Raw genomic sequence first — 23,440 nt, forward strand, 5'->3', positions numbered from 1 at the left:
GTCTGAAGACGCTGTGGAAAATGTTCTGCTGCCTGCAACACCCTCCAGCATGACCGGTTTGGCAGCGGGTCAATCATGGTAGGGAGGTTTTTCCTTGGAGGGCTGCACAGCCCCCCATGTGCTAGCCAGAGGTACCCTGACTGCCATTAGGTACCAGGCTGAGATCCTCAGACCCACTGTGAGAACATATGCTGGTGCAGTGGGCCCTGGGTTCCTTCTGATGCATGACAATGCTAGGCCTCATGGCTGAAGTGTGTCAGCGGTTCTTGAATGATGAAGGCAGACCTGACCTGGACCTGAATCCAATCAAGCACATCTGGGGGGACATCCACCAACACCATGTCGCACCACAGACTGTCCAGGAGTTGACTGACACTTTTAATCCAGGTCTGGGAGGATATCCCGGAGCACATCTGCCGCCTCATCAGGAGCATGCCCAGGAGTGGAGTCCATCGAGTGCAGTAGGATGTTAATTGCTCAATTATAGTTATAATTTAATTATTGCTTAATAAAATATGTAGTAAAGCTGTCTGAATTATCTGCAGTCATTGGGTTTCTTTAATCATACTACAATTTCATATATTTTTTGATGCCTTAAGATTTTTATTGCATCACTGTGGAACAACAGCTGAAGAAATTCTATTAACCAGTAATATGGCATTCCACCTTCCCTGGCCACTTTTCCAAGAAATGCTCACCTATCTGTGAGGCCCTCTGTGACAATGGTTCAGTAGGGTATACATCAGAATGCAAGGGGAAGAAAAATAAATATTCCCATTTATGTTTTTGACAATATGAGAAAAAGAGCTGTTGGAAATGTAATAAAACATGTTGGTGTTCAAGTAAAAAATAAATAAATAAAAACAATGCCAACATTTCTGATACTTTATTAAGGGAATATAACATGTTGTTGTAACATTAGAAAAGAAATGCAAACCACTGAAGAGCTATGCAGGGATATTAAGCATCCTTAATAATAAATACAACCACTCCCCAACTTAGAACCTTCATTTATGATGGAGGTCCTCAAATGTGGTAAATGTTGGGCCTACCAAGAAACGAAAATAAACTACTGGGTGATAAATGTTCTTCAAAAAAATAAGTTAAAACACATTCAGGGGCTGACAATTTTCCAAACCTTTTGTTAAATTGCATGTTTACTTGATTTTCTAAATGGAGAGAAAAAAATAAAACTAATTTCTTCAATCCAAAATCTAACACACAGGGAATGGACCTGTGCAAAAGTTATGGCATATTTAAATTTTGGTTTATGTTCTCCAATATGTCAAACCTCATCCAATAATGGGGAAAAAATAAATAAGATCTGAAACAAATAATATATTAACGATGTTCCATGTAGAGATTAACTTATTTTCACAAAGTAATTCAATAAAACATGTCTCTTGACCCAGAGAAACCAGAACTACATTACTGTACATTTCGAATTAGCTTTTTTTCGCATTCTTCCCATCGTGGAAAAACAGACATTATGGTAAATATTAATATATTACATTTTTTAGTGTACGGCACTGTTGTAATATCAAAACATAACCGTTACTGTAGTGTTAAATAACAACCCAGTGACTACCACGAGATGAAAAATATAATACAAGAGTCTGGTAAACGGGAGAATGGCACGGAATGAGTGCCAGAGCCCTAATATCAGGTGTGCTATTCAGGATATGAAGCACCTCTTGAGGAGTTTTTTTTACATTAATGATTTCATAGCCCTGGCATAATGTCACAAAACACCTAAACGTATTATTATTAACTTTTGTGCTACTGATGATCCTGGCTGGGCATTTGTGTTAGTTATAGATGACCACATTTCTGTAATCATTATGATTTTCAGGGCATGTTCTTATGGGATGAAGCTTTCACGGAGGGAAGACGCTCGGCTGCTTTTGCCCTTTCTGCCAGAAATCTATCAAACTCTGTACAAAAAAGGAGTAAGGATTTCAATATTAATGAAATGTTTTCAATTGAATGCATGTCAAACAAAACATACTAATCACTGCTATCTGCTATCATTAGCATTTCACATTCTGTCCTAACCTGTTTTTGATTTGAAGAGTGTGTGCATATGAGAAATAGTTTGACTGATACCTTCACTGGTCACACCCTCAGAATCTGCCAGGTCATCATCCTACACCACAGGAACAAGCAGAAACTGAAGTTCCCCAGGCTCCAAAACACCCAAATGGCAAAGAGACATTACGGTAATCTGAAAGCCCATTTGAACCCATACTAGAAATAGTTGTCTCCCCTTCATTTCCTTTTGGAGTAATCACGGGCATATCCTGTGATAAATCATTAAATAGGTATTTCCTGTGATAAACATGGATTTTAAGAGTGATCTGTCATGGTTGCCTTTGTTTAAAATGTTTTTCAGAGCACTATCAAATTTAACAAACTGTCTCTTTTTACCAAAATGTAAATACAGTGACATGTTTACTGTCCAATATCTTTAGATTTGCACTGGTGCAAAGAATGTTAAGACACCAGTAAACAGTTTTTAAATTGCATGCCTCAATCACACGTTTGCTTCCAAACTATATCATGTTCTTAAGACATTTCTGTACAACATACACAAAAATGAAAATATATCTTTTAAAATGCCACGATTTACAACTTGGTTGTTGTTGCTGATAAATGTAGCCCTTTAAATGCTTCCTGACTTAATAGCCAGTCTTTAAATTAAGGTTAATTCAATTCCTATAAAGCTGTAAATCTGAGAACCTGCAACATATAGAGAACTGTGTTTCCATAGATTGTCATCCAACTGTATACAAAATATGTATTTTGTAAGTCAAAATGTTATTTCTATCCTTTTTTCTGTAGTTTAAAAGCGTTTAAAGTTATATTTTATAAGTTATAAGTTATAGCAAGCATTTGCACATCAAAGTTAAACAAATCAGAGGAGTGAAACCTATGCATTGCAAATTTGTTTGATGTAGTTTCAAATCTGGTGATCATCACCTTTAACTTCATATAATCTTCAGTAAAACAGCCTGTTGTGAAATGGTTAAACATTTAATTAACACTCACATCATCCACATCAAGCCATTGCTCGATGTCGTCCATCACGCCACTCTGATTGACTGGAATCTGAGGAGCAAGAAAAAAAAAAAAGATTATATCTGCAACTGGTGACACGGGAAAATGAAGCCCCGCAAAAACCCCCCTGAGAAAAGACACCCAGAAGGCACTTCTGCTCAGAGCATTCTTACATAGGACAGTACAGCAGATTGCTATCAAGATTTCCATAGAAGAAGACAAATCCCCAATCAAAACCAGTATTATATAATCAGCTCAGATGGAGTTGCATGAGTAATGCAGAGCAAAAACCACCACCTGTCACCGTCACCACACTCAAGAAAACACAGCACAGCACTCAACTGCACTGTTACTCAGCTCCACTCTGCATTTTTCCACTGAACAAATTGTGGGTCCTTATTACACTGCAGCATTGAAAAAGTCCACTGGTTTATTTCCTGTTCATTATCAACATCCATTTAGTTTATTATTTTCCAGCATCAAAAAAAGCAGCTTTCAATTTTTCAATTTTTGCAAATTTCAACTTTAACATGTCCATTGTTTTGATAAATTAGTTCCTTTTTTTTCTTGTCAGTAATAACTAGACATCAGTTCAGACTCAACGCTGTGTTGTCTTCTTACAGTAGAGAGGAGGACAGATACAACGGCGGGTTTTATAAAAAAGGAAGAATGAGCTGAGTTTTACTTTGTCACCCAATGACAAGAGCTGAGTACTGTTATTTGATGGTGACAATTTTGGTGGTTCTTTTGTGTGGCTGTTAAAGAGGTCTAATTTCTCTCTTTTAACTATTGTTTTCTACTCTTTTATTTTCACCATTGACGTTTTAATTCCTACCTGTGGATTACATTATAAAAATGTACTTAGACATATGTCTTTATAAAAGGGTATGATTTTGGCTGGAAAGGAATGACACTCTTAAAAAAGACAACACACAAACCCCCCCCTGGAGCAGAAGGCATGCAAGCTCAGCCAAAACACCAGGACACACCACAATACTGACTACCTCACCATCCAATTAGACCCACCATGCCCTTTTCCACCATCCAATAAAACTGAGGAGAGGTGCCGAGGGGGGTGGAGTCTAGGCTGTCATCCTTCTAACAGACAGACAGATTTTTCAATGACTGACATGCACAGGTACTGACAGACAGAGGTAAGCATTCGACAAGAAGACAATCAAAAACACAAAGCTGCAAACAGGTTTACAAAACAAAGAATACATTCTTTAGCAAGAAAATATATATAAAAACACAAATATAACTTACCACTCCAGTGTTCTGTAATCGAGTGTGTGCTGTAACTAGTTCATCCAGTACTGTAGAATTCTGCTCACTCTCTCTGAGAAATACACAACTCGACTGTTATTACACATCAGGCTGATTCCACAGACATGGAATAAACATGGAATCATTTCATATAACATCTTACATCAAATATAAGGTTACACAGACATGGCAATATGGACACAGAGTGTAGCTGAACAATGCAGGGAGATATGCTGGAAGACACCACAAATTACTCACTCAATTTCTGTTTATATTTTCATTTATTTTATAAATAACTGTTAATGTTGGAATTTTATAAAATTGAATAAAAAAACAGTAGTACGTTCATAAATAGAAACAAGTGAAATCTCCAATCTCCCATGAATATGGGAGTAGATTCAGAATTGGGTATGACACTGGTGACTAAAGTGGCTGCCTGCTCTGGTCAACTGCATGATGAAGTTCTGTTTATCTTTACAGTTCATATAAAGCTATTTTGTTATTTAAAAGACGCTGACATGTCTGTGCATACTTATTATGATCTGGATGTGATTTTGAGAGGGGAAGATAAGTTGTGGGTTTGTATTTACAGAAAGAATTTGGTTGAACGACTGAAAAGTTTGTGTTTATTAGTAACTCTAGTCTTGACTCTAGGCTGTAGCACTAAATTAATGGAGCACCATTTGGACACTTAACATGACTTGGCTGATTCACCACATCTGCTGTAATTTGGAAACTGAATATAAATATATATGTATATATGTATATGTATCCATAAATATATGTATTTTCTTTTATTTTCTTCTTAGGAAATGTTGATGTTTACTGCCAATACTCCAATACAAACATGCATCTACATATTCATATATATTAAGGCGACTGTACCTACCTGTCTTTGTTCCCTGCTGAGGAGCAGTGTTGTTTTTGACTGTGGTTTTCTTCTGCCTTAGTGCCTGTAAAAACATTTTTTTTTTGAAAAAAGCATCTATAGCTGTCATGTAAAATAAATGAGTTTCACATATAAGCTCCAACAGGCCTATTGCATCAGAGCAAAATATCAATACTTACTTAGGCCCGCTATGTGACCGGACAGTGAACTGATATCATGACTGATTGGCTCAGGCTTAGGAGTTGACTGCTCTGATGAGTTGTGCGTTTTAGAGCCAGAGTCGAGGTCAGTAAGGTTCACATAAGTAGAACACTGAATAAAAACAAAATATAGAGAATATAAAATTAGATTTAACAACCCATGACTAATATGAAGAAAAATTATATTTATATAAATGAAATATTCTTACTGTTTGTCCAGAGTTCTTTCTGCTTAGATGCCTTTCAAAACTGAGAAACAGAATAAAGACTGTTCATAAAACAACACATAATTCAACAACAAAAAAAACCCGATACTGTCATGTATAGCCCTGTCTAGTGTGCTCCTGCTGTCGGTCTCATTTGTCTCCGCCTTTGCTCCTCCCTCTTTTGCCTCCTTTGTGTTCCTGCCCCCTCGTTATCTGTCCCAGGTGTTTCTTGTTTGTGTTGTCTTTTTATAGTCCATGTCAGTGGTTCCTGGTTGTGGGACATTGTGATTGTATGTATGGTCCTGGTCCTTGGCATTGTTCTATGTTTAATGCTGTGTTCGTCTTTCTCTATGTTTAAATTTGCTATGTGTTTCACCTCTTTGTTCTGTTTAGTCCTTGTCTAATGCTTAGCCAGGTTTGTTGTTCAGAAGCTTTGTTTAGTGATTTGCTCTGTTTAGCATTTAGCCTTGTTTAGTGTTTAGCACTTAGCCTTGTTTAGTGTTAGCTTGCCTCTGTCTTGTTACCTTTTGTTTATTGTTATAAGTCTCCTGCATATACCTCATCCTCTTACTCCTTGACTGCTCCAACAAACCCCCATTATTACAGACACATAATATTCTAAACATTTCTCAGACTTTCACAAGAGCATCTGCAAGAATATTTAAGTGATTTGGATCTAAATTCAGACAACTTTTAAAAAACACCCCTTTCTGTTATTTAACAAAGATAGAACAAATATTGTTGCTGTTGGTATGAAACTGTGGGTATTAATGATTTTTTCCCCCTCTAATGACCAAAACTCCCTTTCACATCCTGAATAAGAAAAGAAAATATTCATGCCATTACTTCCACTTCAAATATTCCATTCTGTAATAAAAGATTTTCAAGCTGATTCTAACCTGTGATATCGTGAGAAGGTTGCATTCATTTCATCATTGACATCCAACAGGTGCTCTACCAGCTTCTCCTCTGTTACTCTGGGGATGAGGTGCACTACTCGCTCCTGTGTTTCCTTACATGTGGAGTACAACTGCTACTGACAAGGATAAGAGAAAAACAAGGGCTTAATCAAGCCTCATCTACTGGACACAAGATAACTGTCAAGACTGAGGTTTATTGCCATGATACTGTTTTGTGTGTGTTTGCAATTGTAAGCGTTCCTTTCTTTGTTTATAATATGTACTTTGCTGGGTGTGTTCATAGGAGTGTCTCTTACCTGCAGGAATTTTGTGTCTGACTGCTGGATTCGACCAGAATCCATTTGAATCATTAAGTCAGACATTACTCTGAGGTTACCGCGAACTACTTCCAGGTCAGTCTTCAGCTTCTTCAACTGCAACAAACAACAGCACCATAATATAAAAAATCACTTTAGAAATGTAACAGTTCATATACTGCTAACTTGTAGATAAAACCCCTGGCAATTTTTCCAGAAACATCTAACATAAGCTAGTAATGTATCTTGTATTTTGTAAAGATGTTGTAGATGACCCCAACTGAGGGGATTTTTGGGATCTGGAGTGCCTACCAGGCCACAAACTATGAAACAAGACATTCATTGATTGTCTGTAACCGCTTTTCCAATGGAGAACACACCAAACTCCTCACAGACGGTCACCTGGAGCAGGACTTGAACCCACAACCTCCAGCTCCCTGGACTGTGACACTACCTGCTACCAGCTTTTAGACATATGGATGTTACCTGATCAGTGGATGGAGTTATGGGGTCTTCTGAGTTCTGCTGATTTGGAGTCTGCAGTGGGGGCTGGGCTGGGTGTGTCGAAGAAAGAGGAGCTTCACTCTTTTTGGATGCAGGGAAATCATGGCCAGGAACGCGCTAATGGAGACAAATCATCAAGGTAATGAAAACATTTGTGGTGCAAGAGAACGTATACGATAGTAAGACTGATCCATTCATTCATTAATTCTTTCATTGTCTGAAACCGCTTATCCATTTCAGGGTCACGGTGGGTCCGGAGCCTACCCGGAATCACCGGGCGCAAGGTAGAAACACATCCTGGAGGGGGCGCCAGTCCTTCGCAGGGAGACACACGCTCACACATTCAAGACTGATCCATGTTATCTGCTATTTGTTTTTGTTTGCTATGTTTAATTTACCTTTCCAAAAAAAGGTTTGTGTTTTATGTATTTTCAGTTCATAAGGAGTTAAAATGAGAGGTTTTGACATAAATCAGATATACACTGTTTTATCCTCAATATCTGATGACTGTCTGTGAGGAGTGTGGTGTGTTCTCCCTGTGTCTGCCTGGGTTTCCTCCGGGTGACTGTCTGTGAGGAGTGTGCTGTGTTCTCCCTGTGTCTGTGTGGGTTTCCTCCCACGGTCCAAAAACACACGTTGGTAGGTTGACTGGTGACTCAAAAATGTCGGTAGGTGTGAGTGTGTGAAGGACTGGCACCCCCTCCAGGGTGTATTCCCGCCTTGCGCCCAATGATTCCAGGTAGGCTCTGGACCCACTGTGACCCTGAACCGGATAAGCGGTTACAGATAATGGATGGATGGATGGATGGATTTATTACATAATACAATACGCTCAATTACCTTTGACTAGAATACTGAATGACTAGAAAGGTGGGTTAAGACAGATTTTTATTCATTGGAAGTGAAGAACAATGTGTGACCTAATCTAATATCACATGTACCTTTACTGGGGTGTGTATTGGGGAACAATTATCCAGCTCAGTCAATGGAAACTCCAACCCTTTTCTTCTGAGGTCTTCATACACAAAGACTACACCTGTTAAATCTGGAGAACTGCGGAAGGCATCAGCCCAGGCCTACAAAGAGAAAGGGAGAGACATATTAAATACAAACCCAGTACTTTGCCTGACATATTAACCACACAAATAACAACATTTCTTACCTGAATAATACTCAGTACCCTGTCGTGAAGAACCATAGGAGGGTCATTTTTAGGTAAAATTGTTCGAACCAAAACCCCCTCTACAAAATCCCTGGTTGACACAAGGACATGGAACCTGTGGCCGCAGTTCTTTACACAAGCCTCCAGAACCTGAGTCACCAACAAGGAGAAAAACATTTAAAAAATGTTTAAAAGATGCTTGAATGTAAAACAGTTGGTTATATATTATTTTAATAACACTTACACGTTATTTTCTTCCATAATACTTACACATTGTTGCTGTCCAAAAAAAACATCTATCTCCAAAATAGTAACTTTACATGAGAAGGAATACACCTTATATATCAACGGAAATCATGGTAAATATATTTTTTTCCAAGTAATTTTGGAGCATTTCTACTGGTCCATTTGCCATGTAATTTTCATACAGTGAAAAGGGAGTTGAAATATATACTAAAAATGTAGATACATGTTATTCTTGGACAGCGGTGATGTAAAATAATGTATTGCATCACAGATGCAGACTCATACGAATAAATAAATACACAATAAATAGAGTTACTCACAGTCAAAGCAAGCATGACCTCTTTAAAATTCCTATTCCCAACAATTCTCTTCTTTATTGCTCGAACTGCATCTTTAGGCCTGAAAACAGGACAATGTAATAGTAATATTATCGTGATAAAGAAGTAATATGCTGTAAGCACACAGTACTAAACCACTGGGTGAAGACCTACTGTATGCTACAATATGCCCATCTTGGTCAGGATTGGTTGATCTTTGTTTCAAAAAACAAAAACAGCATATTTATTTGTCTTCGGTCCGTTTGTGCATACATACTGTATATGATTTTGTTAATATATCTGTACAAAAATGTTTAAATTATGAAGTGTTCCGTTTGTTAACTTCCAGCTGGCTCTTCTCTGATTTCATGCAAGGCTTCAGATTATTAATTTAAAATATCAGTATATTAGTGTTATTTAAGGGCGGCACGGTGGCGCAGCAGGTAGTGTCGTGGTCACACAGCTCGGGTGACAGTCTGTGAGGAGTGTGGTGCGTTCTCTCTGTGTCTGCACGGGTTTTCCTCCGGGTGACTGCCTGTGAGGAGTGTGGTGTGTTCTCCCTGTGTCTGCGTGGGTTTCCTCCGGGTGACAGTCTGTGAGGAGTGTGGTGCGTTCTCTCTGTGTCTGCACGGGTTTTCCTCCGGGTGACTGCCTGTGAGGAGTGTGGTGTGTTCTCCCTGTGTCTGCGTGGGTTTCCTCCGGGTGACTGTCTGTGAGGAGTGTGGCGTGTTCTCTCTGTGTCTGCACGGGTTTCCTCCGGGTGACTGTCTGTGAGGAGTGTGGCGTGTTCTCTCTGTGTCTGCACGGGTTTCCTCCGGGTGACTGTCTGTGAGGAGTGTGGTGTGTTCTCTCTGTGTTCTCTCTGTGTCTGCGTGGGTTTCCTCCAGGTGACTGTCTGTGAGGAGTGTGGCGTGTTCTCTCTGTGTCTGCACGGGTTTCCTCTGGGTGACTGTCTGTGAGGAGTGTGGTGTGTTCTCTCTGTGTCTGCGTGGGTTTCCTCCGGGTGATTGTCTGTGAGAAGTGTGGTGTGTTCTCTCTGTGTCTGCGTGGGTTTCCTCCGGGTGCTCCGGTTTCCTTCCACAGTCCAAAAACACACGTTGGTAGGTGGATTGGTGACTCAAAAGTGTCCGTAGGTGTGAGTGTGTGTTGCCTTGTGAAGGACTGGTGCCCCCTCCAGGGTGTATTCCTGCCTTGCGCCCAATGATTCCAGGTAGGCTCTGGACCCACCGTGACCCTGAACTGGATAAGCGGTTACAGATAATGGATGGATGGATAGTTTTATTTATCATATCTAACTGGAAATGTGCTAGCATGTTTCATGTGTTGACGTAGCATCCACAGACTGAGCAAACTGCTTATTTAATAATAATGTATGTAATATATCATAAACGTGACCCTAAAAATCATTACCTTTCTTGAATCTTCTGAACTCATTTAATATTTCGTACTAATTTCACAGCTTTCACTTTCTAATTAGTTTTAATTAAAACATTTTGCAATGGTGATTCCGAATTCTCCAAAAAATTGCAGGATAAAACACAGCAGCACAAAACAACATAGAGGAGGCGTATAAGGCTGCAATTAACTGTCCCTTTAAAAACATACAATGCAATCTGGAAATAAAAGAAGCCTTGTGTGGCAGGCACAAAAACTGCTTTTAGGATGTGAAACATACCCTTCCTCTGTCTCGTTGATGATGTCACAGATTTCCATGTTTAGACCCCAGTCCTCTGACTGCAGGGTGGAGCTGGTAGCATATTCTATAATGCACACACACACACACACACACATATGAATGCATACAATTTTTACCGAATATACGAAATGAACACCAACCACAGAACTTCAAAAGACACGAACTTAAATATATTGCCATAATGCGTATATAGTGCTATTAATTACCTGACTTCCTGAGGGGAGTGTGTTATATGCCCTAAGGAATAATCCCCTGTAAAAGCTCAACTTCAGTAAGTAGCCTACGACAACTGAAATAGCTTTCAGCCAATAGCATAAGTGGAAGCTTATTTTACAGGAGGTGTGTTTCTCTTAGCCTGTATATTATGCCAGCATAAGATTACCTTACTTCTCATCACAGTAACAGCTATAACCTTGAAACCGCACTGAACTGTTTGTGGACAAAATAACAGCACAGAATAAAGACAACCTGTAAAATCTCAAAAGAAACTGTGCATTACCACTCAAGGGTCCTGCAAGTTTCCTTGCATTTCAGTATGACACTGTTGCAAGTCTTTTTACATTACCACGTTATATCCTCTTATTATCAGGATTTGTTACAGTGCCTCTAAGGCAGATTCTGCTCTATAGCATGTAGGTATTCAAATGCAGTGTTTCAGAATTCACGTTCGTTAGGCAGAGTTGAGAATGTGTTTAGTTTGTTGATCAAAAACCTGTTTTAGTCTGCTACATTATAAACCTACATGGGATTGAGCAGACTGGTTGAGCTTGCCCTTTAATGGACACGTGATTGCAGAGGCTTTTAATGGCTAAGGGCAGGGATGTGGGTAGGGCAGGGCTAACCCTATATTAGCAGCTCCCAAACAACAGTCTTAATGCAGCTTTAGCCATTCAGTCACTCACATCAAACCAGGCTTTTAGCTCATTCCTACTTGCGTCCCTGGGTGACTTTAAATCATTCTTTGTTCATTAAGACTGGCTTTGTGTGACTATCAGCTGCCTTGGCACACATGTTTATTCAGGCAAATTAAATGTTCCCCTACTCAACTGAAAGTGAGGGGGTGGAGCCAGAATGTAGGTGAGGTGCACAGCACTTAAAACTTGTTTAGGCTGTGGTTAAGAGGTGTTTTGCTAAATCCTTGACTGGATATGACTGAATTTGGCCTTCCTTAAGGCAACAAACCCAGGTTTTGCAAAATGCTAAACGCAATTTAGTGCTGACATTGGTATCAAAACACTTTAGCACTGCAGATACTGGTTACACTTCTTGAATTATACTTTAATTGTATAAATGTGAGGTGTAAAGAGTCAGTACTGCACAAACAATTGGTGATAAGAATCCTAAACGATAGATTCCTCTAAAACTGACCAAAAATATGCTGTTATTTGTGAAATACATATATGCTTCCTGATGCCTAAGACATTGTGGTGTGACAGTCCTTTAATATCCTTTGCGCTAACGTCTTTTCCCAGTAAACAAGGAACGTCTCTGGACGTTCAAAATAGGTCTAAAAATAGTCTGTCCGTCAAGGACATATTTTAAACGTCAATGGACGTCCAAAATCCATCTTAATAAGTTAGTTAAGTGGTGACCAATTGATAACGTCAGTGGACGTCCAAAACGCGTTTTATACAAGTAATTTATTTCGGGACCAATTAATAACGTCAATTAACGTCCAAAATACGTCTAATAGTCGTCTTTTCAATGTCTGTGTTTGGACGTCTTTTCAACTTTCACTTTCAACCTTAAGAGAACGTTGATTAGACGGCAGTCATTACGTTATTTCAACGTTGAATCAACGGCTGAATTCACATCAGGCCACCCTGAATTACTTTGTTTACGTTATAGGCATTGATATATTTATGCATTTTAAAATTCCACATCGCATTGTTAGAATGTGACAAAACAGCCCTTTGAGGTATTTTCCAGTAAAAGATTTAACAACTAGGTCACACTGAATTTACAAAGAAAACTTGAGATGCAGAGCAAACAACACTATTCCCACCCACCACTGTTTATCAACGGCAATAACCCAACCCAGCCAACCAATAAGAAATGGATTTAAAGCCTCTGGACCCTCCCCCTCGGTTTGTGATTGGTGGAATCATGGCAACTCGCTAGTTAATCCACGATTCTGCCGTCAATCTTCATCAGTTCATTATACAGCGTATTTTCTTGCAGAATGTAAACTGACAAGACAAGATGTCACTTTGATACTAAGTAAATGGGAACATGTAATGATTTAAAGCGTGAGTTACATTGTACTGTTCGAAGTAAACACTTTAAACACGGTCCAGCATCGAAAGCAACAGGCTACCGCACTGCTCCACTCACCTATTCGTTGACCTACTGGTGTGGAGAAAGGGTTTCCTATTAAGAAGTCCATGTCTGCTGTGAGATAAACGTGGCTTCTCTAGGTTTCCTCTCCTCCCGCTCCACAGCGCTGACTCCGCTGAAGCTGAGGCTGAGGCTGGAGGAGCTTCACCCGGCCACGGGCAAACTGGAAACTCAAGGAGGTCACGTCATCTCTTAAAGCAACATCACCAAGGAGTGACCCAGAGCTGAGACACACATGGAAACTTGGTGTTGTGAGTGAAAATAAGTACACATCGGTTCCCTGTACACTGCACTGCATTTAACTCCCCAGCCAACACACACACGTCAGACCAGTTCTGGCCACGTGTTAAATATTATTAGGTAAGTGATGGGTTAAACATAAATAGCCCACCTGCAATAAAAAAAAATATCCACCCATGTCACAGTGTATGGGTTGTTTAATTGTTTTCCACACGGTTAAACTTCTGTTCTGAATCTGTGGAAATGCAATATTTAAATGTACTAAATTATTCGTTTTAGAAGGCTCAAATTAGTATGAATTGAGATAATCACTAAGGTTGAACGTTCAGAATCTTGTTGTAGGTCTTTTTCAAACAGAAATTTTAGTTATGTACATAAATCCCAGTAAACGTTTAGCCGTTGATTCAACGTTGAAATAACGTAATGACTGCCGTCTAATCAACGTTCTCTTAAGGTTGAAAATGAAAGTTGAAAAGACGTCCAAACACAGACATTGAAAAGACGACTATTAGACGTATTTTGGACGTCCATTGACGTTATTAATTGGTCCCGAAATAAATTAATTGTATAAAACGCGTTTTGGACGTCCACTGACGTTATCGATTGGTCACCACTTAACTAACTTATTAAGATGGATTTTGGACGTCCATTGACGTTTAAAATATGTAATTGACGGACAGGCTACTTTTAGACCTATTTTGAACGTCCAGGGACGTTACTTGTTTACTGGGATATATCATTCATTCATTCATTCATTCATTACATGTAACCGCTTATCCAGTTCAGGGTCGCGGTACTGGGATATATGAAATACGCATTTCATTCTGCATTGCAATCTGGCACCGGTAGATGGCGAAATCTACAACAGAAAATCTGTGTTCAATGCTGTTGTTTAAAAATAAGCGACAGTCTGAGTCTGAATCACTTATTTATAATGCTTCAAATAAGCAAAACACTGATTAATATAAAAACAAAAACTACAGTATTTTTTGTATTTAAAGAAAACAATAATTTATAGGAAACATTTAAAAAAACTGCACTCAATAATCAGGATTTTAATATTCTGTTAGGTATGCCTTAATGTTGTAATGTCTTTGTGAATCAGGCCAAATGACCCCAAAAATTAAACATTAAGTACAGTTCAGTATGATATCTTAAGTCAAGTTCAGAGGGCAAATAAAAAACTTCACATAAAAATTCTCTGTTGTGATTGTTTTCATATACTGTTAAATTTAACAGACTACGTTTATTTCTATGTATTTATTTATTTATTTTTAACTGAGTAGCCATTCATTCTTTTTCTATAAACACTTCATGCTGTTTAGAGTTGCAGTGTGCTTGGAGCCCAGCTGGAATAACTGGACAGGTACAAAACCTGGACTGGGTGCCAGTCCTTCACTGGACATCACACACTCACACATTCACTCACACCTATGGACACTTTGAATAGCCAGTTCACTTACCAAAATTTGGGTTCGAACTGTGGGAGAAAACCGGAGCTCCTAGAGGAAACCCAAGCAGACACAGGGGGAACAGCCCAGGTAACTCCTCATAATTACCTGAGGCAGAGTTTGAACCCAGAACACTAGGTATGTGCTGTACTGTAAAATGACTTGTAATGGAGGCTTTTGGTAACCTAATACATCTATATTCATATGTTAATTTCAGATTAAAAGACTATTTGGTCATGAGTATACAGCACTCTATAAATTAGGCAACATGTACAATTCTCAGATTTTTCACGAGTCAAGTTACAGTATACTGCAAAAGGTATTAATTATTCATTCATTCATTATCTGTAACCGCTTATCCAGTTCAGGGTCGCGGTGTGTCCAGAGCCTACCTGGAATCAGGTGGAAATACACACTGGAGTGGGCCCCAGTCTTTCACAGGGCAACACACACACTCACTGACACTTTTGAGTCGCCAATCCACCTACCAAAGTGTGTTTTTGGAGTGTGGGAGGAAACCGGAGCACCCGGAGGAAACCCACGCGGACACAGGGAGAACACACCACACTCCTCACAGACAGTCACCCGGAGGAAACCCACGCGGACACAGGGAGAACACACCACACTCCTCACAGACAGTCACCCGGAGGAAACCCACGCGGACACAGGGAGAACACACCATACTCCTCTCAGACAGTCACCTGGAGTGGGAATCGAACCCACAACCTCCAGGTCTCTGGAGCTGTGTGACTGCAACACTACCTGCTGCACCACTGTGCCACCCCTAAGTTTTAATTAATCCATCTAAATAATTGAATTTTGGTGTTCCAATCACTTCCATGGCCACAGGTGTATAAAACCAAGCATCTAGACATGCAAACTGTCACTACAAACATTTATGAAAGAATGGCAAAAGAATGGGAAAAATTGGCCTTAAGATTAGCTCAAGAACAGTTTGTCTTTACTATATTGTCTCGTGAACTGCTCCTGTTCCCTACAAGAGCCTACAGTCAAGGTGTATTCAAATTCAGACCTAAGCAAAGTGCAATTAATGCCCTGTGGTGCATCTGAGATGATGCAGTCCTCTCTTTGATGAGGTCACCTCTGCTCCTTGACTCTACTTGCCTCTCTGGAACTACCCTGGGATGAAGGGATACAGGGCCTCACCACCTATTTGGGGTTTCTGACAGCGGCTCATACGAAGCCTACATTCTTGATCCACGAGGCAGGCATACCTTGACAGGCATCTTCTCCTGCTATGTAGGTAGCTGTACGCTTTGGTGGCTTTGAGTTGAGGGTGAGCTTGCTTCACTATAGTTCTATGCTGCTGGTCTCTCATAGCTGAGAGAACTGGGTCCTTTGTCATCGTCTGTCTTTGTCGTCTTATGGTGTGTTTATTGTTGAACTCATGGATGTTTGATGCCATTTGCCTAGAATTCGATGCTCCGCTGAAGTGTGCCTTTCTTTTTAACTGCACCCACTTCTGACACCAGTAGAGCACGTTTGTTGAAGAAGCTAAATAATCTTTATTCACAAGCACACACAGCTGAAATATCAATGCAACACTGAATTTTCTAGAACTAATGAAAGGCTCTTAATCAAAGTGGCAGGGAGGGGGGAGGGGGGAGGGGATGCATGCATCAATTGGGCAGCTTCCTACAACCCTACACCCAACTCCTCAGAACATGCATATGGATTTATGATATTTACACAGCATTCAGCATTTAGTGTTATAACCACTGCTGTCCACATCCTGTCAAATCTGGTGTAAACATAAATATATTTGTCTATAATGCACCACAGCACATTTGAATGGCTTTGTTTGAACTTTATTGGTCACATTATGCACATATATATAAAACCATGCACACAGGACCTTCAGTCCCAATGCTCTCAATGGAAAATGGTTCTTTCACAGCCTTACCTCAGAATACCCCAAGCCAACACCTTTGTTTTTAAAAGTGCAAATTGAACTTATTCTGCTTAACTTTTTTTTTTTTGAATTAGCAACAGTTAGAAACATTCTTCAGGGCCAGGACCTTTGACTAAATCTGGAATATGGCACGGTGGCTTGGTGCTGAGCACGTTCTCCTCCCAGCGCTGGGATCTTGGGTTCAAGTCCCATCTGGGTGGAGTTTCCATGTTCTCCCCGTGTCTGCGAGGGTTTCCTCCGGGGGCTCTGGTTTACTCCCACAGTCCAAAAACATGGAGGGTAGGTGAATTGGCTTCTCTAATAAATGTCCTGGTTTGTGAGTTAATGAGTGTGAATGTGTGTGTGCCCAGATATGGATTGGCGCTCTGTCCTGGGTGAAATCCTAGTGCCCGATGCAGTCCTCCAGGTGGACGGTCGTTTCTGGTCGAGAGTACGCTGTGCGCGTTTGGCTGCCGCTTCTCGCCAGTGTGTGTGTGAATTGAGCAGTGTGGATTGTAAAGCGTCCTTGGGTGTCTAGAAAGGCGCTATATAAGTGTAACGATAATAATAATAATAATATTGATGTCAGAACCTACAGTCTCATTGATCTCCATCACGTACCTCTCATCTGCAGGTCAAAAGCCTCGTCATGCAAGTTGACTGAGTTGGTTCTGTAGGTTTATAGTGTACATCAACACTCAGCATTGGGGAATTTGCTGTTACTTCATACTATAAAGTCTTAACAAAACCATTTAAAAGGCAACACGATTAATAGCCAAATGCACATATTAGTTTTAATTAGTGTTGAACACCTGTGAACACTGTGTGTCATTAGAGGAGAGATGCTGGAGAATCTCCTCCTGTAATTGACATGTAATGCACTTTTATTTCACAACGGTCAGGAGTGAGTCAGAATGAGTCATAACTCCTGCGTATGTGTGGGTGAGAGAGAGAGAGAGAGAGAGAGAGAGCGCAAAATCACACACAGGCAAAATATGGTTGATTTATTTTCTTAGTTATACATTTATTCGTTTACACATCCACATTCTCACAAGAAGGTGGGACTTGACTAAGATACAAAAGAGAAGACCTTGTTTACATTTTAGACCGATACACTGTGATGATCTAGTGTGGTTTTGTAGACTCATTAGTCTTTAATTTATACTTTTTAAAACTATTTGCATACATAGTCAGTACCATCTGTTCAGCAGCCTAATCATCTGTCAATGTTGACTGCAGATCTTATGAAACCCCTTAAAAAGCAAGGGCCTATAAGTAGAACCTCACTCTTATACTTTGGTGCTAGTTTTATAATAGATACTGAATCGTTTAGAGTCATTTCTACAGTGATCGCATGCTACATTGTGTGCTCATTGTTTCTGTACAGAATGTAAGAGCAGAAGATGGTTCAGTTTCTGGTCAGTAAACAGCCAGAGGCCAAATAGGAAGAATGGCTTATTGGTTTATTTCAGTGAAAAGGTTGCCAGAATTTGTATGTGAATCCACTGTGGTCAGCAGATCCACTGAAATGTCACAGACATTGCGTCATCAGTATGAGCGTAATAAGAAATACTTTTAGCATTCACTGAGGCAGACTGGCAATAAACACTACACGCTTTCTTACTATAACAAGGGAGTTGATCAGCAACCGTATAAATGCTTTTTAAACTGTGTTTTTTTATATATTCTAGACTTGCTAACATTGCCATCCTGGAAAAAAAGCATGAAATTGAAATGTAACCTATTCTGCCCATGTCACGTTTTTTAACCATAATGTTAAACAGTAATTGTAAAACTAACTCTGCCTCAAAGTGAGGGCCAGCTGGAGCAGGAGTGGCTCTCAGTTGCTGACTTTCGTTCTTCACTGTTAGTGTGCCTCAACCTCACATCACAAGCCACTTTTGCGTGACATGTTGCTAGGGAACAACGCAGAAAAGCAGTCTTTGGTGCATGTCCTTGTACCACGCTGCGTCTTAGTAATCGGCCGCACAAATCCCTCAGCTGTCAGACGCTCCCCACTGAGATGTCCAAACCATCTCCCTTGGTCCTGGCTCTCTCACACAGCTATTTAAACTACACTCTTCCTTTCCCTGGTAGATATTGTCAAAGCCAGTTGTAAGAGCTGCCTGGGACAAGCACAGTCTCACAGTGGCATGTACAATGAACCTGTTTAGGTTGAGGTACCTTTCTAGTGTGGAGATTGACATGCCCAGACCGTCCAGTCTGAGTGTTTTACACATTAATGTGTTGTCATGTATCATTTGCCAGACTCTTAAACAGAGCAATTGGGAATTTTAAACATGTTACAGAGCTCTGTGATTGCCCACAAGTGTAATTTTCCAAGTGGGGAATCAAACCCTAGTCCACACTCTCAGAAAAACAGTCACTGTGGTGGTACATTTCCAGCACATTAGGTTAGAGAACAGTACTGTACCTTGTTCAATTATAATTGTAGATTTTATAGATTTAATTTAACGCCCCATTTCATCTTGTCACAGTTGAAGGAGAATGAGGAGGTGGACGTACACGCAAGGAAGATTTATTTAAACAAAACCAAGGAAAACACAACAAACAGAAAACAAACAGGAGCAGGGAGACAAGAAAACAAACTAGAACTCAGTGGAACAAAACTAGGACAGGAACATAACTGTGAACTGGTGGTAATGTGTAAGAAAACAGACAAAGAAACACATCTACACACAACACCAGACCAAGGAGCACACAAACTACAGGGGTATATAAGGAAAAGACGAACAAGGAACACCTGGAGACAATAATGAGACAGATGCAGGACTAAGGTGGGGCTAGGGTGGAACAAGGGCAGAGACAGAGACAACAACAAACAGGGCCATGTGCTACATGAGCACATGACGGGGAAAACAGACAGGACTGGGCCAGGATGTGACAACACAACTGGACTTTAAACACACTGTTGTAACTTTAAAGTGAAAAGAGTATACCTCTACTCTAAGCTTTTTTTCTGAGAGTGTACTGTAATTCACCACACTATACCAACAATAATGCTTTAAACAGTGAGCGTCATTTTGGCTGAAATTTGAAGAGGAGAAGAGTTGAAAAGAAATGGTGAAAGTCATTTAAAAGATATGTTCATTCTCACTTTGATAGGCTTCTAACATATTTTTCATTGGTTAATCACAATTACCAATTATTTCTGCCCAAAGATGAGCTCATTTTTTTATTGAAAATCCACTATTGTATATTCACTGGCAAACCATAGTTCAATTTTTGTTTAGTTCTTTTCATACTATTGTTTTGCTCTAATGTCAATAAGCGGAGGATGGAGTCCCTTTATAAAGCTTGGCTTTTCTGGAGGTCTGTGTTCTGAGGGAGGATTTTTCTTGTCAGTTGCCATTGTTGATGCTACCATAGGACTAAACCTTTATTTCCTTAGAATTGATTTGTAAAAGAAAATAAAGCATAATGTAAATACAACTGAGCTGAGTTTAAAATGTAAAAAGCTGAGTTTGAATTGAAATTGTGCTAAACTAGGGTGACCAGACGTCCTCTTTTACCCGGACATGTCCTCTTTTTTAGATTAAAAAAAATGTCTGGGCAGAATTTCACAAACGTCCGGGATGTTGTTTTTCTAGAGCTCACATAGAACTTCGAGAAGTTTCGTTCACAAACTAGTCCCGCCCTCCCCTACTCCGATTGGTTCTCTTGAGTGAGAAGGGGGCGTGGTGAAGTAGCCTAAAATCTTCTGATTGGACGGTCTGACTGTAGAGCTACCGTTATTGGTCGATAACCTTCTCTGTAAACATTTAATTGGTCAGTCTGCACGTCAGTAGTCCTTGTTTACGTCAGGCAAAGCTCATGTACACACCCTCATCTCGAGCAGCTATGCCGAAATGTAAATGCAAGTTCTTGGATGAATTAACAATGAAATTGCCACGTTTTCCCATGTGTAGCAAATAAAGGTGTAAAGGACCTAAAAGCACACATAGGTTCAGGTAAGTATACAACGGCAGCGAGGGGTGGGAGCTCATAAACCCCCCGCCGAGATCTCATATCTGGCCACCCTAGCTAAACTGACCATTTAACTGTTATCTCTCTGCACAAGACTCTGTTTAATGCCTTCAGTGTTCACATGACAAAATTCAACCAGTGTCATAACATGGCCTTGCTAATGTGTCCTTGTGGGCCCAACACAGTCCAGTTTGGTCTGCATCGAAGCCTACAGCGATTCATTTGAACTTCCGAAGAAATTCCAAGGACATTGTGAAGACTTTATATGTCACAGAGCTCAGGTAGTGTACCTTATCAGGAAGAACATTTACAATGATGTTGCCAGTGCTGGTTAATGGCTAGGCTATTTGCAGTGAAGTAATTCTACACCTGTGTGCATTTCTGGAACATCATATGATTCGTTACGTAGTACAGACCAGTGTTAGGAGTATTTCCTAAGGACTCTTAGTGGTACACAGTGATATGTTTGCCTGAGTCAGGAACTACACGAAAAGCATTGGTTTCTCCATTATAGTGTACCAGCCATTCGCTTGTCTGCATATACAAATTTATCAGGATTAAGCCTCAAGTGAATCTGATGTCTATGAGCTCTATAGACTGTGTGGTCCGGGTGACTGTCTGTGAGGAGTGTGGTGTGTTCTCTCTGTGTCTGCGTGGGTTTCCTCCGGGTGACTGTCTGTGAGGAGTGTGGTGTGTTCTCTCTGTGTCTGCGTGGGTTTCCTCTGGGTGACTGTCTGTGAGGAGTGTGGTGTGTTCTCCCTGTGTCTGCGTGGGTTTCCTCCCGGTGACTGTCTGTGAGGAGTGTGGTGTGTTCTCCCTGTGTCTGCGTGGGTTTCCTCCGGGTGACTGTCTGTGAGGAGTATGGTGTGTTCTCACTGTGTCTGCGTGGGTTTCCTCCGGGTGCTCCGGTTTCCTCCCACAGTCCAAAACCACACGTTGGTAGGTGGATTGGCAACTCCAAAGTGTCCGTAGGTGTGAATGTGTGAGTGTTTGTTGCCCTGTGAAGGACTGGCGCCTCCTCCAGGGTGTATTCCCGCCTTGTGCCCAATGATTCCAGGTAGGCTCTGGACCCACCGCGACCCTGAACTGGATAAGGGTTACAGATAATGAATGAATGAATTAATGAATGAATGTTGTTAAAAATATTAGACAAATATTTTTAGATATCCTTTATTTGTTTATATTTTCATAGATGATGCATTTTGTCCCTGTCCAGTATTTCTCCATTTGTGTGGATTTTTAGTTTGAACACTGCAGCTGTCCATCATACTATGGGAGAATGTCACAATGATTCGACCAATTGAAATGCTCCAGAATTATATGTAATAAAATCTTTTTTTGCAATGACATTCACTGAAAGTTAAGAAGATTTTTTCCTTTCCTGTCAACGTACTGTTTTGGGAGATACATGTTTTTCATTTGGCAACAACAATATTTCTGGTTTACTATTGAATGTAAATACCTAAGGTGTTACCTTAGAGGTTTTGATGTGTTTTGAGGGCAGTGCAGACTTTCCTCCACCTGTCTATGAATCACAATGAACCCCCTCTCTCTCTCTCTCTCTCTCCCTCTCTCTCTCTCTATGAGTCATCATTCCAAGCAGATGCAGCAGAGTGAAGAACCAGCAGCAGAACAATTTGGGCAAGGGAATAGAACAGCTGGATTGGCAACTGGCCACATGACAGTCACCAGATGTGGCTGTACTGTTTAACTGCTCACTGGGATTAGATCAATTGCCAAAGAAGCTCATTCATTCCTACTGACAGTAACCTTATGTAGGGACATACGCATGGTTAGTCACACAACAGATGAAACAACACGTTTTCCTTTCATCAGCATGCAGATATACTAGTAAAAAAAAGAGCATAGTCAGAAGGAACAAAACCACAAACAAAGGCAGATGTGTGATTTAAATAATAAGCAATAAGTAAACTGTAATGAATATGTAATCCAGTGATTACAAATGAGGGATGTGTATATTAGTGTAAGAGTACAGCTCGTTTGGGTGTAGTTTGTTGCATTAGATGTTGATATGATATAGGTCTGGTGTTTCTATACAGCATCATGTAGGTCACGTTAACAAAGTGTATAGTGCAAGTAATGAGTCTAGCAGCCTAGTGTTGAAAATGTTCAAGTATAAAGAGTCTATTGCTTAAGTAGAATGCACAGTACACAGCATTATACAGTAGGAGATCTAGATCATTTGTAAAGTGCGTACTCTCCCAGAGTTAGTGGAGCTCAGTGTGGGAGGGTCATAGTGATCAGCAGTGATCTGTATGTGTGTATTCGGTTTTTGATTGGTGTTGCTGGTTGGTCAGCCTGGTGGTTCTGGTTCTGACGTTCCTGTACCTCTTTCCGGATGGCAGGGGTTGGAAGTGGGCGTGGCTGGTGCGTGGGTTCGGAGGAGATGTTGATGGCTTTCGTTTGTCATTTCTTGTTGTAGAGAGCTGTACGTGTGGGAGGGCAGCTGCAGTGCTGTACTGATATGTTTAGTGACCTGGTAAGTTTCTTGAAGCTGCTTCCTTTTTCCAACATGTTCCCCTCAATGCTCAGGGGTTTGTGTGTGCTCTACTTCCTCCCCCCCCACAACTCTCTCTCTCTCTCTCTCTTGCCTGTTGCCTTGTCTGATTTTTTTGCATGGCAACTTTGCCCCTGCTTTACCATGAACCTACTAACCCCTTAATTTTTCCCCCATGTCTAGTTTTCCTTCTTCTGTCTCTCTTATGCTTTGAGATGACCCACGCAGACACAGGG

At 40.4% G+C, this 23,440-nt stretch overlaps 1 protein-coding gene and 1 long non-coding RNA gene across 5 annotated transcripts; one reads left to right on the forward strand and one right to left on the reverse strand.

Annotated features, from left to right (window-relative positions):
* Positions 1-850: 850 nt before the first annotated feature.
* Positions 851-13,245, reverse strand: tom1 (target of myb1 membrane trafficking protein). Of its 3 annotated transcripts, none has more exons than XM_066642884.1 (16): positions 13,094-13,245; positions 10,739-10,823; positions 9,067-9,145; positions 8,501-8,650; positions 8,280-8,414; positions 7,321-7,455; positions 6,835-6,951; positions 6,518-6,651; positions 5,622-5,661; positions 5,392-5,524; positions 5,213-5,276; positions 4,324-4,396; positions 4,084-4,155; positions 3,049-3,108; positions 2,107-2,146; positions 851-1,934 (listed from the first exon to the last, which is right to left on the reverse strand). In XM_066642884.1, exons 1-16 carry the CDS (start codon positions 13,143-13,145, stop codon positions 1,849-1,851), a joined length of 1,455 nt encoding a protein of 484 aa, XP_066498981.1. In that variant the 5' UTR covers positions 13,146-13,245; the 3' UTR covers positions 851-1,848. The 3 variants fall into 3 exon arrangements, 2 of the variants coding, with proteins under 2 accessions (XP_066498981.1, XP_066498982.1); XR_010795222.1 differs by having other exon boundaries at positions 1,895-1,934; positions 4,067-4,155; XM_066642885.1 differs by lacking the exon at positions 4,084-4,155 and having other exon boundaries at positions 852-1,934.
* On the forward strand, positions 6,574-8,669 carry LOC136665315 (uncharacterized). 2 transcript variants are annotated; one of them, XR_010795224.1, is made up of 4 exons: positions 6,574-6,729; positions 6,841-6,930; positions 7,096-7,477; positions 8,316-8,669. It is a non-coding gene; the product is annotated as an uncharacterized lncRNA (long non-coding RNA). The 2 variants fall into 2 exon arrangements; XR_010795223.1 differs by lacking the exon at positions 8,316-8,669 and adding an exon at positions 7,579-8,001.
* Positions 13,246-23,440: the final 10,195 nt, after the last annotated feature.

This window comes from Hoplias malabaricus, chromosome 13 (genome assembly GCF_029633855.1).
Source record: "Hoplias malabaricus isolate fHopMal1 chromosome 13, fHopMal1.hap1, whole genome shotgun sequence".
Taxonomy (NCBI): domain Eukaryota; kingdom Metazoa; phylum Chordata; class Actinopteri; order Characiformes; family Erythrinidae; genus Hoplias; species Hoplias malabaricus.